Source organism: Spodoptera frugiperda, chromosome 28 (genome assembly GCF_023101765.2).
Source record: "Spodoptera frugiperda isolate SF20-4 chromosome 28, AGI-APGP_CSIRO_Sfru_2.0, whole genome shotgun sequence".
NCBI lineage: Eukaryota > Metazoa > Arthropoda > Insecta > Lepidoptera > Noctuidae > Spodoptera > Spodoptera frugiperda.
This window is the reverse complement of record NC_064239.1, coordinates 4,934,904-4,953,202: the sequence shown is the minus strand read 5'-3', so window position 1 is coordinate 4,953,202 and position 18,299 is coordinate 4,934,904. Positions and strand designations below refer to the sequence as shown.

Genomic DNA, 18,299 nt, shown 5'->3' with positions numbered 1-18,299 from the left:
ATTGTGAGACATACTAAATTAACTAAAAATCACGGTTTCCTCACATAAATTAATGGGGAAAAGCTCTACAAGTTTCGAGTCGCAGAGGAACTCTTCATTATGAGCAGGTGACTCGAAACTGGTAGAGCTTTTCTGCATTCATTTACGTGTGTAATCCGTGATTTTTAGCTAATACCCGATACCAATTGTTTTACGTAATCACATACCTAACCAACTTACAAATAACTTACTTAGGTATTTAATAAATACTTTTCAACTGTATAATTTTAGTAAACTAACTTCCACTCACACTTTGTTTACGCTCAATTAAAAATTAAGTTTCCTCAAGTCTTAGTGGAGAGGTTGTGTATTTTAACGGGTTAATTTGCTAAAGCCGCTTATCTCATGCTGCAAGTTAAGGGTCAACTATGAAAATGGGTCAATGTGGTGAATATGAGAGTAGGGGACTGTCTATAATCTACAAATCTGTACGCTATCGATAGCTAGAGCCTTTGACACTGATTTTCTTATATGAGAGCTCTCATGTTGGATATAGGGTCGAGAATTGTTCAAATAAAATGTTCATGTAAATATTCCAAAATATGAAAATTAGTTCTTATTTTAGCTAATAGATGGCGTTGTTAGTTGAGCGCCGATTTGTGAATCGCGGTGTTAAGATTCTTCGGCGTTTAACTAGGTCAAAATTGTACAAAAAAATTGTATTAGCAGCAAGTACTGTGATTATTTATTATACGCGTTTATTATATTCAGTATTTCATTACCCACCCTCCCTAGTCGACCTTCGTTCAAAAATGTCTTCGTTTTCAAAGGGTGATTGTTATAAACCAGGTATATTATTAATTGTTGTTTAATTTCGTATTGTACTAAATGAGCGTGGGTTTGTCACTATTATAATGAAATTACAATGTTTTGTTTACAATATGGAACAGTAACGTTGTTATATTATGAATTAATTTTAAATAAATTGTGTAACGAAACGCAAATATCTCAACAATGAATTATGAGGAGTAGTTCTACTTCTACAAGAGAATACAATATATTATTATGTAGAATAAACAATATAAAGTATGAATCCTTTTAAGTAAAATTAAATTTCATCTCGCAGTTTCCATCTCATCAATTTATATATCTAGCTCAAAGGTTGAACGAACAAAGAACAAATACCTGTTGTTCGAAGCTTTGCAGCCTGCCAAAAGTAATAAACGTAAAACTTTAGTAGGTATTTAATCATTCTCCAAAATAACTTACTGTGTCTTGTTTTATGACTAATGGCATCTGCCCGCGGTTCCGCTCAATATACTTTCGAATGGCACTCGATTAATTCCGAGCGTTCCTCGAAAACCTTCGAGCGTTACTCGATCACTATCAAGCAATACTCGATCACTTTTTTTTTTTATGGAACAAGCCGGCTATCGAGCAGACGTATTACCTGATGGTAAGCAATCGCCGCCGCCCATGGACACTTGAAACACCAAAGGCGTTACAAGTGCGTTGCCGGCTTTTTGGGAGTTAGGAATTTATGTTCGGGAATCGGGGATGGGGAAGATTGGGAAGGGGGGAATTGGGCCTCCGGTAACCTCACTCACACAACGAAACACAACGCAAGCGTTGTTTCACGTCGGTTTTCTGTGAGGCCGTGGTATCACTCCGGTCGAGCCGGCCCATTCGTGCCAAAGCATGGCTCTCCCACACTTAAACTTTCGCGCGTTGCTTGATAATTTTCGAGCATTACTTGATCAATTTCGAGCTTGCTTTTTTAAAGATACAGAAACGAAAACTATTGATTGGCTACTGAAATGACCAATGACACAACAGACATAATTAAAAACATACGATGAACGTCAACTAAATAGCTTGTCGCTGTACTTAATCAATCTTTATTTTTACACCGGCGTACCAAATAAATTGGCTGAATGTACTTACAAACCTACAATATGTTCGGTCGCTGGGGGTAATATCGGTACATTCTACACATAAGAGTAAGAATATTAAAAGAGATTCTGTACCCGCATCTCAAGTCACATGTAATTTTTTCCGTCTTTCCCTAAGGAATTTTGTGCTTTGACCTACATTCTGCTGCTTTGCTCTGCTTTAAGTGCATATATTATTCAATTAATTCGCCAACAAAAACAAACACTGTTAAAATAAGAAAAAAAATGGTTGACCTCATACCGAAAGTTCTGCACATTTCATGTAGCTAATGTAGGAAGTTACATATCTAATATACTTATAAAAATTCCATGTCACAATGTTAGTTACCGTACTCCTCCAAAACAGCTTTGCTGATTTTTACTAAATTTTATATGCGTATATAGTAAGTTTGAAAGTCAGATAGTATCTATTTTCCATACCCCTAAATGATAAGGGTTATTACCCTTAATTTTTTTTACGAAATAATTTATGAGGCAAAATAACGTTTGTCGGGTCAGCTAGTTATGTTATGTAAGTCACAAAATCTGTACTTAATCAACTAAATAAAATTGTGTATGTAATAAACATTACAATGTACCTCAATATCAGTTTATTATAGGGGTAGAATGCAGTATAATAATAATTGCGTACACATAGCACAAAGTACCAAAAAGTTCTCTCTTTTTATTTTATTTTTTGCACTCTCATCCGTTCCTGGACATGCAGATAAAAACAAAACGCTGTAAATTTTCAGCTTTAACCGAAAAATGGTGCGTGAAAACCGAGCTATTTTCGAATTTTACACAATCAAGATGTTTTTAACAACACTCGAAGTGCAAATAGGTCAGTGTTCTACGTCATTATCATGTAATATTAAACCCTTGACGATACTTTTAATGAAAATTTTAATATAAATAAGGTTCAAAATAGGGATTGCAATCCGGTCCGGCGGATCCGGTAATCCGGCGGATCCGGCGTGTTTTTGGACCTACCGGATCCGGCGAGTCGGCGCCGGATCCGGTGGCGGATCCGGTAAAGCAAAAAATACGCGAACGCGATCGAAAAAGAAACAGATTATGAGAAAATACTTAAAAAAGAAATGACTGCGTATGAAGTAGGAGTAAAAGGAAAACACATTTCGCTGATCTACAGTTACTTGATGGCGATTTGGCCAACCAGTGTTGAGGCAGAAAGGGCCTTTTCTGCCGCAGGTTATATTTGTAGTGCCATCAGAAGCAGACTAGGAGACAGTACAATAAACACTATTTGTTTTCTTAGATCGTTTTTTCAGGCACAAAATAATTTTCATTTGAATTTTGCATTGCAAAAAATAAATGCTTCTTGTTTTGTTTCTTAGGATTATGAACTGAAGTTGTTGATTTTATAAGTACAAATTTAAAAGACTGTTTTATTATAAAACTGTGTAGATTATTATTAAGAGTTTAATAGTATTATTATTACTTAAGTACTTTCAGATACTTACATAAATGGGTACATCAATAAGTGAGAGTCAGACTGATTACTTTATTATTAAAAATAGTTTCATAATTTGATTTAGTACAAATAGTACCAAAAATTACAATTAATACCGAAAAAATCATTAAAAGTGATTTTTTTCCATAAATACGTATTTTATTTTCTTTTATACATTATTATCAAAACTAATACGTATTTTATTTTCTTTTATACATTATTATCAAAACAAAACCACTAAATACTAGGCCCTAAGTAACTTTAAAATCCGGCCGGATCCGTCCGGATCCGGCCGGATTAGCATCAATCCGGTGAAATCCGGCCGGATTGAAAATGATACCGGATTGCAATCCCTAGTTCAAAAACAACAAACTGCCGTACTCAGAGTAATTTAATGATTTCTTAAACTTTTCCTTAACACCGATTTTGTATCGGAAACAATTGCTAAGGACCAGGTTAAGTAACCATTAAATGATTCTGAGTACGGCGGAAAGACTGTCATATTTAAAAACTCACCTTGAAAGCGTTTCTGAACTTATTCGACATGATGTTGTAGAGGAACGGGTTGATGGCTGTTGACAGGAAATATAGCACTCCCGACAAAAACGTCAGCACGATGTAGACCTGCACACACAACAAACAATAAATATCAACGTCATAAATTATATAACTGCTGACGGGGAACGAGAAAGGGATCTAGGATTTCCTCGGATAAATTATTATACGATGGAAACCTCTTATCTGCTGTTGCACTAAAATCTAGTCATTGCAGTTACTACATTCAATTACCCAATTTATGGCCATTCTATTTCCATTTCCATTTTCTAACGCACCAAAATATGACCGAAACAACGAATAAAAAAAAATAAAGGGACAACAACATTAAAATATAAAAATATAATATTGTTTTAGTTAGAAGACAGTTATAGTAACTGAACCAAACCCATTTCAAAGTCAACTTTCACAAACCAAAAATAGACACGCCAGAAAACTATTCTTCTATCTTATCTTACTTTATAAATAAAATAATAATTTACCAAATAGAAGGTATCCGAAGGGTGCTCTAAACTTTTCCCGTAGATCGCTAGCAACCTTTGCACGTGGAAGGGCGCCCAGCAAATGAAGAATGACAGCGCCACCGCAACTGTAGGAAAAACAATGTTTACAAATGGCCCACCAATCTTAATGTAACTGGACATACGAGTCAACGACACAGATAGTGTGAAACTAGATGAATTCAATATACACTATTGAATGATAATTGAGAATTATTTAACTTAAAATCTTGTTATGTTATTGGTTTGGAGACGTGCTTGCAATGCTTTTAAAGTTGGTAAATAAATAATGAAGATATTTAAGTCGCTAGCACTATAATCGAGTTTAATTATAATTCTTTAGCATTGTGTGAGAGCCATGCTTCGGCGTGTATGGGCCGGCTCGAGCGGAGTGATACCACGACTTCACAAAAAACTGACGTGAAACAACTGTCGAGCTTGCATTGTGTGAGTGAGGTTACCCGAGGCCCAAGTTCCCCACTTCCCAATCCATAATTCCCCAACATCCCTTTAATTCGTAAACCCCCAAAAGGCCGGTAAAGCATTTGTAACGCCTTTAGTATCCATGGGCGGCGGCGATTGCTTACCATTGATTATACCATAAAAATATTCTTTGAAATCAAAAATATAGTAAGAAGGAAGTTCAGTATCATAGCAACAATGAACCATGATCACAACCAATAGGCTTACAGTATCCAGTCGCTTTACTATCTACGGTGTACTATTATATAACAAATCTCCTTGGGCTTACTGATCAATGCTAAAGTACGTAGTCTCCGGAGATTAAATAAAATGAGACTATCCTTGGACTGAAGTTGATTCCCCCATACAACGTGTATTGAGAAAATAACTGCAGCATGAAAATTCATTATCGACGATATTCTGCCTCACTTCATTTTTATTGTCTACTAATCTATGTTTAAAGTGTTTCTAGTTTATTAATCTTTGAAACTTACAAACCTTTTTAATGCTGAAGAATGTAATTAAAAATAAAATAGGAGTGGCTTATGTTTAGACCTTGTAATTAAGAGGTTCATCTGAGTTATTTGAGTTTCGAAAGTAATTTAACGAGCTGAAAATGATAAAACAATACTGATTAATGCAAGTGTTGTTTGTTTAGGACTCACATGAACGGTTTCTCATCAGATTTCCACAACCTCGTGTGTAATGGCCGCCTCTAATGTTTACGTTATTGTCGTTTGTTTATTTTAGTGTTAGTGTGTGTTTTCACGTAAATAATAACATTGTGGGTAATTCTATATCTGTTGGTTTTTCCTTTTGTCTTTTCCGGCTAAGATAAATATTATGTCTAGTTGTAATCAACTCGTTTTGCTGTCAGAGTCAAGGTTTTGGAGATTTTAGCACTGACATACCCAACTAACAATTTTGCCCTATAACCAAACCTTATATCTCAAAAAAGCTGGGTAAATGATGTATAAAGGTTTTGGTGGTGACTGATTGTTGTGTAAAAGCGTTTGACAACACAGTTTGGCTCTATAAGTTTATATAGCAAAAACGACCTATTAATAGTTGATGTAAAGGTTTACTTCACGACTTTATATAGCTGTTATAGTCAGGCGTTATAGCAACCTCCATTGTTACTAGTATACAACGATTGAACTTCATAACAGTTTTGACTGTCACCCTAATGCGCCTAATTTGCGCAATAAAGGTTCGAAACGAACTCCTATGTGTCGTTTGTTAAAGTAGAGATGACAACTCAGGAATAGGACGATATTACGATATTGAGGGTTTTAAGATCATCGTTACAGTACACAGTAATATAGTGGGCACAAAAAGTCTACATCGGAGTGATTTGGTGATACAGCTGAGTTTCAAATTATATTTATATAGCCTAATTGTCTTATAAAGGGTTGTTAATGCCCATTATAGCTGTAGTGATAAACTTATATCACAAATACACTTTTTAGAAGCAGATTGTTTTTTTATAACTATTATAGTTCCTCTATTACACAATAGTACTATAACGGAGATCTTATGTGTTTTAAAACATTATTATTGTGTATAAAGTTAGGTTAGCAATGCTTTTAAATGATAATTCCGTTTTGTAAAAGCACTTCTATCGCTCTTTTACAACAATATTGACATTTTGATTCAATGTAATTAATGCGACAATATTTTTATCTATACTAATATTATAAAGCTGAAGAGTTTGTTTGTTTGTTTGTTTGTTTGTTTGAACGCGCTAATCTCCGGAACTACTGGTCCGATTTGAATAATTCTTTTTGAAGACCCAATTATAGAAAATGGTTCCGTACAAAATACAGTTCACGTCAGTGATGAAATGGAGAATAATTCATTTGTGGACAGCGATTCCAGGTGTGACAGTTTTTCAGATTGTTTGATTGATTCAACTGAAAAAAAAAACCAGCAACTACGAGATGGTTTGAAGCATTGGGCTATTAATTATAATATTTCACACGAAGCAATAAAATGTCTGCCTCGTTGGTCGAGTGGTTGTAAGTGCGACTGCCGGGCAAGGGATCTTTAGTTCGATTACCGGGTCGGGCGAAGTATTGCTGAGCCTTTTTCGGTTTTTCGAAAATTTCTCAGTAGTAGCACGGAGTCTGGAAATGTGCCCGGTATATGGCAATAGGCTCACCACCTATTACATGGGACTTACAATATAAATAATTGTGAAATGTGGGTGTACACAGTGGCATTACGTGCCATAATGTGCACCTCTGCCTACCCCTTCGGGGATTAAAGGTGTGACGATATGTATGTACGTAGTTATACTTCTCTGACGTCATACGTAGTACCTACACAGATTTATAAACCATAACATTTATTCATTAACAAAAGTATTCATCATATTTATGGAATAAGGACAAAAAATAAAACAAAAATAACAAACAAGCTCAAAAGGAACCCTAATTTCATGTAATGGTGGATGTAATCTATCATAATGAGTACTATAGTAGAGTTAAGGACGCTGGAACTATGTTTATAACTTAAAATAATAAATTATTTTAGTAAAAGCTCATTAATTCGAAGGGGGCATTCAAATATGTCGTAAATCCATACATAGTTTATCAGTAAAATTACAGTCGCACAACATTTTCCTCGTAAGAGACGAATATTTCGATTAAGTACAAAATAATATCTTAGTCACCACGATACCCCGTCACTTTTCTTATTTTTTTATTTCTCTTCTAAAACACTGAGACACTGCAGCGACGTGAACGAATGTAAAATGAATGAATGATGAATTTTAGTGATGTAATGGAATCATGAACTCTTTTACAGTACCTAAAAACACTTTAGTAGTGCTGCGGTGGCTTATATATCACAAAATTGTCATGCCTGATACCCTTATAGTTCTACTTTAACACTGAATGGAGATATAATTGCGCCACTTTCTTTGTAGATGCACCTTCTTTGGCCTTTTATTTGACCACCGTTTAGTTTTTACAAAACGTTCTATGGCCTTCTATAAAACTAACTTTTGTTGGTTGGGATACCATGACTTATAGTTCAAAAGCATTTTTTTTTTAAAGTACCTTAGTATTATATTTTTCGGAAAACTGTTTATATTTTCATATTAAAGTCTAAATAGGATCACCCCCTATTACATGGGACTTATAATAACACAAATGGTGAAAAGTGGGTGTACATTGTATAGCGGCATTACGTGCCGTAAAGTGCACCTCTGCCTACCCTTTCGGGGATAATAAGGGGTAACGTTGCGTGTGTATGTGAAGTCTAAATAAAAAACAAAAATACTTGGACACCATCGACGTAGTGACTGCCAATTTATAAGTAATTCAAACACAACAATGAGGTATATCGAAAAACTATAAAACACAAAATTTTACACGCAGCACGTTGCTTAACTTTTTTCATCAATTTTTTACAAACAGATTTGGTTCTCGTGTCTATATAATCAAGATTATGAATACAAAAAGTCTTCGCCAGTGATTGAAATAAAAATACCATAACTACGTGTTGCGAATAACAAAAATATTAGATTATGTAACGAAACTAGTACCTACAAGAAATTATGGGCTTCCAAAACTAGAATGTTGCTATGGCAAAAAATTTGATGTAAGTCCAACGAACAGATCTGATGAACACGAACGATATGAAACCTGCTCTTTAATAAATTACACTTAAGAGAAATATGCTTTAATAAATTAATGAAGTACCCATTTTGTGCATATAATTTAATACGTGAGGTGATAAAATATCATATTACAATGATATCACAATATCACACTAATATTATAAACGTCAGTTTGTTTGTTTGGATGTTTATCCGTCAATCACGCTGCAACTACTGCACAGATTTTGATGTAGTTGTCTGCCCTATCTATTCTTTGGTATCCAGACCGCAATTAGATGCTACTCACTTTTCTAGCCCGCGTTTCCATGGGGTTAAAACGTTATACCCTGACTGTATACCTAATTTCATCAAAATCTATTCATTAGTTTTAGCGTGTTTGATGGACAAACATCCAAATAACAAACTTTCACATTTATAATAATAGTGTGATAAGACTTATTCGTATGCACATAGACAAATTAATAAGATAGTTTTTATTAACACGTCATTCAATTTTATAAACTATGCGTCTAGCTAAAAATATTAGAATTTGATCTTTATCTAATATGTTATAATTATCTTTATGTTAATTAGAGTTTCCGCTTCAAGCTAAATTAATTTAAATATTATCAGCCAAAAACGGTAGTTGTATGCATTATATATTAAATGTTAATATATGTTTAAGATAAGCTTGGTGTCTAATTAATATTATTATCATTTCTATTTCTTTGCTGACGAACTAGATTTGTAAGTTATTAACAGACTAGATTAAAGAGCAATTTTGACGAAGCATTTTTTTTATTTACGATTTTATAATATTTTTAATTCATTTTCTGATTTTCCGTACATTAATATCATTAGAACGTTTAAAAACTTTATTTCCATACATTTTCAACCTATTCAAAGTATATTTATAACAGAAAAAAATTAATGGAGAAAAGCTCTACTAGTTTCGAGTCACAGAGGGACTCTTCATCAAGAGCAGCGTGCGCAGACTCTCACGTCAGAGAGTCCCTCTGTGACTCGAAACTAGTAGAGCTTTACTTCATTAATTTACGTGAGTAATCCGTGATTGTAAGTTAATTTGGTCTTTGACACGATAGTTATTATAAAAATATAGAAAAAAAAATAAATAAAACAAGCCACTCAATGACAAATGCTAATCTTTTTGATAAGTGATTTTGAGTACGTATACAATTATTAAAATTCAATCAACATTAATCTTATACAATTATAGCGTGGCTTACCACTATAATATAATCATAATGTTTATTTATAAAAAAACGATAATAAATCACCACTACTACAAATCACTTTATGGTAGTGTATTGTCTTGACATTGGAATTGACCCTATGGCCCTGAGGTCGGACGTTTAATAATCACCAACTGAGTCCAAATTAAGACGAAACTTAAAACAGGTTACGATTATTTTTAAAACGAAATAAGATATACAAGAAAATCATGTATCCATGGTATCCTTCTGAGGTAGATGTGATAATATTAAATAGTCCGGTTTAATAATTACACAATAACTAGTTATTTGGTTTACTTGCACCTATGTATCGTTGCATCAAAATATGCTGCTGATGATTATACGCCCCTCGTGTGACCTGAAACTGGTCGACTAACTGCTTTTCTTTATGAGATAAGCCAGTAAACCTGATGGTAAACAATCCGCGTCACCTAGACGCCCAAAATACCAGAGGCTTTACAAGTGTGTTGCTGGCCTTTTAGGGGGTTAGGAATTTAAGGATTATTGGGGATTGGGGAAATTGGGCAATATCAAACACACGATGTTGTTTCACAGCGGTTCTCTGTAGGGTTGTGTGTCCTATTGTAGTAGGGGAAAAGACCATCGTCAAATATCAGGTGTAGGTAATTCCAGACTTCGTGTTGTTACGAACAATTTTCAAAATTGAAAATTTCTGTGCTTTGCCCCAACCCAAATTGAAATCTTGAGTTCTGCAGTTGCATTTAAATGCAGTCAAATGAAACACATACCTAGTTGCAAGGACGTAATAGAAATTATTGTGTGTACATACACTAAGACTATTGAGAGTATTGTTCCTTTATATTTGTTTTATACACTTGAAACATTACATTTTTAAGTCTTCCCAAAAAAGAATTGAGTTGTTGTTACTGTTGGTCGTTGAACTCTCTCTCTTATTATTCGCTTAATTTGTTCCTCCCGGCTCCAGTGTCTGAAGTTAAATTAGTTGTCTGTTTATACATAATTTTAGTATCGTGTATTTTGGATGCTATGTTTATTACCAAACAGAGAGGAGATACTACAACAGAATAATTTCCCTTATTTTCCTTAAAACGAGAAGCAGTATAATATATACATAGGTACTCGTTATTTCCGTGAATTTCGTTAAAAATAGCTCATGGACTAGTATTTTATATTGCTGACTACTACGTTGGTAAAGTGGGCGCAAGTGCGGCTGCCGGATAAGGGATCTCGGGTTCGATTCCCGGGTCGGGCAAAGTATTGCTAGATATTTTTCGGTTTTACGTGAAATTGTGCCCAGTGTATGGCAATAGTCTCACCCCCTATTACATGGGACTTATAACACAAATGGTGGAAATTGGGTGTACACTGTACAGTGGCATTACGTGCTGTAATATCGACCTCCGCCTACCCGTTAGGGGCGTGACGTTGCACATATTTTATATTACGGGTTTATTTTTAGTTCAGTTAAAATATGTATGACAGTTTTATTTTCGTTGACTATGCACGAGGTCAAAGCCTATATGTAGCCTTTAAAATGCCGCTTCAGCCCATTATAACATTACATAAAAGCTCTTAACGGTCTCCGCCACTTGTTTATTACATACAGCGGTAATTACATTGTGATTTATTAATATTTTAAACACTTTACTGTCATTATTACTCAAACAAAGTTCCGTTTGAGTTACAAAGCAACTGGTTATAACTGGAACGGATTACTATGCAGATTTTGTTAGAGGTTATAAATAGAAGTATGGCTATAGGTAGCTGTTGTTCGCATATTTTGAGTATATGAGGTTAAATTTATTAAAATATTCATAAAAAGGTGGTAAATAAAACGTATGTATGATATAAGAACGGATAATTTAATGATAATTATCCAACTTTTTCCAAAATGATTTACGGAGAAATAAGATTTACGAAAAAGAAAAAGACTGAAAGTGCGCTTTACTATAGAATAATCTTGTGGACGAAGAAACTGTTTAAGATGGTAATAGGCCTTTAATTTAAATAGAAATAGGCTTTCAAATTCAATCTATTAGATTTAAATCCAATAACTCTATGTACCTACCTACACAACGTCCAATAAAATATTGCTGATGCTAACATGAAAACATTTTCAGCGTAAAAAAAGAAATAAATTGTACAAAAAATTCCGGCCTCATCTAGCTATTTGAAATATTGACGTGTAAAAGTGTTATTTTATAATCTATTTACAGAAATAAATATCATTTATCATTTATCATTTATTTATCATTGTTACCTACACATTTCGCGTTAAACCAAACTCCTGAAATAATACAATTCAACTGAAAAACTTAAATTGATATACTCGGAGTAGATTAAAATACATAATAGACGGAAAAGTACAAATTTAAATACGAAGCAATCTGATTTACGTGGTAATGAGAACCAAAATACTACCGTTTCATTTGGAAAACAATGCTAATATTGAGCACAAACGTTATTTCTATTCCTCATATTGTTGCTGTAAACTCAATTTATTTAGAATATTCATAATTAGTAATTCATTTACTTTCAATAGTAATTCATTTGTATTACCATTCTTGTATTACCTAGTAATTGTTCAAATTCATAAAAAGCTGGTAGAGTATTCTTTATATTTAGCAGGCTCCGAGCTCAACGTCCACAGATGTCGCGGCAGGCCCAAAAGGAGATGGCGGGATGAACTCAACAGCTATGACAAGGATGGGCCGCAAAAAGCTTTAAACAGAGAGGAGTGGAAGGAAGGTAGGGAGGCCTTTGCCCTGCAGTGGGACGATCATGGCTGAAATCTAATCTAAATTTAATCCGAGCATAGCCTTCTCCATAACTTATTATTCAGAGCGATCTTAAATTGGTGGACCAATCGCACAGTCAAGAGAAAAATATTGGCTCTTTTTTTAAGGAGGGAAAATCTTCCAATGTCTTCTCCCACCTTGGGCGAGGCGAAAAGGAGTACCAGAGTCTCACTGACTAAAAACCACCCCATTCCTACTCCTGCTTTTCGAGCCAGAGCCCTGGTAAACCCGCTAGGTAGTCCATAGGTCCGGAACAGACGTCATCCCTACTGGGCTCCATCTATGGTGGTCTGATGGCACTTTGAGAATATTGGCTGAAATATTGGCCCATAAACACAAGTCCCACAAAATCATACTCTTACACAAACACAAGTAACACTTCTAAAAAAACCAAATCCGCAATACACGTATACAAAAGAAAGGAAATGTAAGAGATATAAAATTTTATTCATATCTGTTTCTGATTTCATTTTTCCGTTCTTGTTATTGGTGCGATATTGGATGCAAGGAGATTTAGTTGGGTGGCAAGCCGATATTGAAGTTATCGGGCTGGAACTGAGAGAACTGATATGGAGATACATAATACTGTGTTGCTATTGGATTCGTGTTAATATACAATACACGGAGATAAAGGATTAACACATTATGCTATCCAGTCTAAGTACATTAAGTTTTCTTTGAAATTGAACACAGATAGTAAAAAAGAAAAGTAGATTTCTATCGGTACCTATCTTTTAATTTAGAATTTCACAATTTCCTTTTTAAATATTCAAATTCTCGACTCTATAGGTATATTAACAGTTAGCAATCTGTGTGCTTATATCAAAATCTGAATCTTTAATGCTTAGTAATAGACTTGCTTATTATAATGAAAACAGCAGCACATCTAACGAAATTTTAACAAATAGATGTAGGTAATAGGTACCGTTTTTAGATAATACTTAGCTAAATTAATTATGTTATCGACTTACTCACGCGGCTTATGTAATATGAGCCTCTAGCATGGCTTGAAACTAGTCGAGTTCTTCGTCAAACAGTTACATGAGTATGCCGATAACATAATAATTAATTAAGTATGTCTCACGAAAGTTATAATAAAATACTTAGCTACTCTAGCCACTTTTGAAAATAGCAAGCCCAGCATGATCTGTTATTTTCAAAATATCGTAATTATTTTATACACTAAAATGTTACGGAAATATTTCTTAAAATTAATAGAAAATTGATCGATGTTTTGACGTGACGCAATCGCGTGCCAATCACGCCAAACGTTTGAAATGTTTGGCCAGAGTGCGTGTTACGCGTCGAGCGAGAATGCGTGATAGACTTATGTAAATATTACATTTTTGTTGCGTAAACACGTCATTTTTTAATAATTATACTACACTATAATTTGGCTGCTTATGTAGCGTTAAATGTTAAGTTATTTTCATTTTAGTCTAATTTATAAGTAGAGTTAGTCGGATTATTAAATAAAGTAGTCACAAACTTTACATTATCACTAGCGGACCCGACAGACGTTGTCCTGTCTACACGTCTTTAATTTGAAAATTTTAAACTTTTTTTAATAAGCTAAAACATTCTGGACCTTTTTGATGAAAATTGTTATTCAAATGTTATGACAATATCTAACGTCATTCATATTTGACACTGCGATGGTAGCGCCGTCTGTGGGATTCAATGTAAAACATTCCAAAATCAACAACTACTGATAAATTAAAAAATAATCAAAAAATCATTGTCCAGCGGACAAAATTGTGAATCTAAACCATTCTCAGATCCTCTTGAACACACACAAAAAGTTTCATCAAAATCCGTCTAGTCGTTTAAGAGGAGTTCAGTGACATACACACGTACAGAAGAATTATATATATAAAGACTAGCGGACCCGACAGACGTTGTCCTGTCTACACGTCTTTAATTTGAAAATTTGTCGGATCCAATGTAAGACATTCCAAAATCAACAACTACTATAAATTAAACATACTAATACTAATAAATTAAACATTAATTAAAAAAACATTGTCCAGCGGACAACATTGTGAATCTAAACCATTCTCAGATCCCCTTGAACACACACAAAAAAATTCATCAAAATCGGTCCAGTCGTTTAAGAGAAGTTCAGTGACATACACACATACAGAAGAATTATATATATAAAGATTAGCGGACCCGACAGACGTTGTCCTGTCTACACGTCTTTAATTTGAAAATTTTAAACTTTTTTAATAAGCTAAAACATTCTGGACCTTTTTGGTGAAAAACGTCATTAATATTTGACACTGCGATGGTAGCGACGTCTGTCGGATCCAATGTAAAACATTCCAAAATCAACAACTACTAATAAATTAAAAATTAATTAAAAAAACATTGTCCAGCGGACAAAATTGTGAATCTAAACCATTCTCAGATCCTCTTGAACACACACAAACAGTTTCATCAAAATCGGTCTAGTCGTTTAAGAGGAGTTCAGTGACATACACACGTACAGAAGAATTATATATATAAAGATATTACAAACATTATAGCTCAGTTTGGTATTATTTTGGTACACTTAGTATGAGTTTGCTTTACGTTTAAAGTAATCGTTCGGCGTTCTGATTGGCCGGCTCGAATAAACCAACCAATCAGAGGGCTGACCGCGGTCTTGTTTCGATACTGAAATAAAATCCATTGTTTGTTGCAATATGCTTAATTGCAGCTCGTAACTTAAATAAGATACGGACGTACAAACAAAGATAATAAAATTAAAATTGTGTTTGTTTATGTTTTGACAGACAAGGGGTTGAAAGCAAGCAAAGCATCTCTACCTATTCTCGTACATACATACCAATATAATGTTACATAAAACCAAATGTGATTACAATAACGCCATAAACTTAAACATTTGTTGCATAGATAGTTACTTTAATATGCACATAATATTTAAATTTTCAAAAAATTAAATTATAAATCTAATATATGTGCAATAAAATTTAAATAAAAATCGAATATTTTAATACAAAACACACAAACTCAATTTTCAAAAATGTAATAAAGTAAAATTGTGTTCATATGTCGTGCTTATTTGCAATAAACTTTAATAGCGAATAAATATTAATAATTTGAATTAATTAAATGCGAAACTAAAAAGCAATTTATTTTATGAAAAGTAAATAAATAGATTCAATCAGTAATCTTTACATACATACATACATATCGTCACGCCTTTAATCCCCGAAGGGGGAAGGCAGAGGTGCACATTATGGCACGTAATGCCACTGCGTATACACCCACTTTTCACAATTTATGTTGTAAGTTCCTTGTAATAGGTGGTGAGCCTATTGCCATTTAATAATCTTTACTTTACTTCAATTCAATTACCTGCTTAATGATATAGTGAAGTGACTGATTATATACGAAACATGAATTTATTTACTATCGAGCCTTATATACACAATATCAAGTAATTCAAGTGTGGGAGAGCCATGCTTCGGTACAAATGGGCCGGCTCGACCGAAGCGATACCACGGCCTCACAGAAAACCGACGTGAAACGACGCTTGCGTTGTGTTTCGTTGGGTGAGTGAGGTTACCGGAGGCCCAATTCCAATCTTCCTAATCCCCGTTTCCCGAACAACAACCCTCAAATTCCTAACCCCCAAAAAGCCAGCAAATCACTTCTAACGCCTCTGGTGTTTCAAGTGTCCATGGGCGGCGGCGATTGCTTACCATTAGGTAATAAGTATGTTCGTTTACGTGTTTTATAAAAAAAATTACCTCGTACTAAAATAATCATTTCGACGATTTGTGTCATCTGACTAAGTTTACAATTAGAACAAGTTTTATTCAATGTCAAGGTTAAATGGTTATAATTATTTATTTGTTAGTATTGGTCTCATAAACATGACAATAAATCAAGATCAATTTTAATTTTTAATTCATTAATCTTAACTATACTTATGTATTTTGTAATTTTTGGTTACCCCATTCTAAGATACGTATAAACATATAACGCACTGAGGAAGAAAGAATACAACAATAGATTCCGTATTTAATATTAAAGAAAAGAAGTAATTATATATTTAAATTAAACTAGATTTTAAATTTTGCGCTAGTATGTGCTGCTAACCCAATTAATTCCAAGATGGCGCCAAGCTAAACATAAAATTGGAAGAAAAAGTTAAATAAATCCATTTATATCTATAAAAGACCGTAATTATAAACCGCTAGACTAAAGCAATCTAGAAATAGTCTAGTCACGTGAAAACTCTATAAAACTATTTTATTCCAATTTAGTGTTCCTAATCTAGTCTGTACCTACACAATTAATTACCCACACACACTAGAACTGTGTAGCATAGCAATTTCATGTTTTATAGCTGTAGATAATTCAAAAACGTAAATATACTGCAGGTCAACATACACTAATATGTCAAAATTATTCAATCGATTCTAGACCCTATTCCATAAATACTGAGACTGAAAATACCTTCAGGATATTTGATGGATTGGTATAAAGTTGACTTGCTGTTGCCTAAATAAATAACGGCTCGTATCATCAATTTTTATTGCCACAAAACACCAATTAAATTGGCCAATTAATTGTATGAATAGAATAAATTGCTTGTTTCTATTTCATTCATTGATAAATGCTTCAATGAACTATTATTAACTTCGTCGTTATTTGCTTTAAGTGGTCATTATCAAATTCTGAGTTCGACGTACATAATATAATGCCTTTTATTTTCCAAAATTACATATTATCTACTAAATGTACTACGCAGTATTAATCAATTATGTATTCAGTTTCATGTGATGGTAATTTAAGCTTTATGCTAAACGCAATAAAGTCTGAAATTTATTGTTGTAACAATACTGGTACATTTTCCTGAATTTGAATAGAGCAGCTAACACCACAGTGACTTCATCCTTTTTTAGTATTTTACCCTATTTCCACACTTTAACACTTTCATTTATAGTTTATTAACCATGTCCTATTACATAAAAACAAGTACCTAATGTCTTAACTGACAAAATGTAGATGTTCAGGTACCTGATACTTCTCTGCTTACCCCTATAAGGACTAAAGGACGTGTTGTTTTGTTTACGTCCTACAAACTTAATGTAAAGATAACAGAGTTATATCCCTAGGTGATGGATAGTTTTTCTAAGACAAGTAGGACATTTGAGACGCCCTCGACTAACTCCAAGTAAGATAAACTAATTTAATTAAAAGTTGAATTGTAAAGCTAAAGAATTTCGTAGGAACGATGATATTTTTCTGACTTTTCGTATTTGGTCCAGATCAGTATCTAGGGCAGGTAAGGTCTTTCTTTTTTTTAAATGCAAATTCGTAATTATATTTCTTTCGTTTGTTGTTTTTTTTAATCTGACCTTACAAGTACTTACTTTCATTTATTTTTTTTCTTTTGTTTCCTTAACTGCTAGGTAAAAATAGAAAAAGCTATATCTCCATTGACGTCAGGAAACGGTAGCCACAGGCCATGGGGGCTTCTTTATATTGAACAACAAATAAACATAAACATATTTTCTGTACACCAAATTCAAGATTCACATTTTGCTCAATAACATCAATACTGTGAATCATTATAACACATATATTTTTTTACAATCGATTACCTATAATTTGTATGATATTTTTAGCAAATTTACTATTTATAAAAACATAATTATATTTTATTATACCTACACAGCAGGCACGGTAAACTTTTTTGCTAAAAGCCAATTATATCGACCAAAATAATTTGATTAAAAAATAC

The 18,299-nt window shown here is 33.5% G+C and overlaps 1 protein-coding gene across 2 annotated transcripts in view; it reads right to left on the bottom strand.

Moving 5' to 3' along the window:
• Positions 1-18,299, bottom strand: part of LOC118264924 (pyrokinin-1 receptor-like) — a 103,998-nt gene that overhangs the window by 29,483 nt on the left and 56,216 nt on the right. For both annotated transcript variants that reach the window (XM_035577588.2, XM_035577587.2), the window contains exons 3-4: positions 4,422-4,528; positions 3,901-4,008 (exon numbers count right to left, since the gene is read on the bottom strand). In XM_035577588.2, the coding sequence (XP_035433481.1) occupies positions 3,901-4,008; positions 4,422-4,528 (215 nt within the window). The remainder of the gene's footprint in view (positions 1-3,900; positions 4,009-4,421; positions 4,529-18,299) is intronic.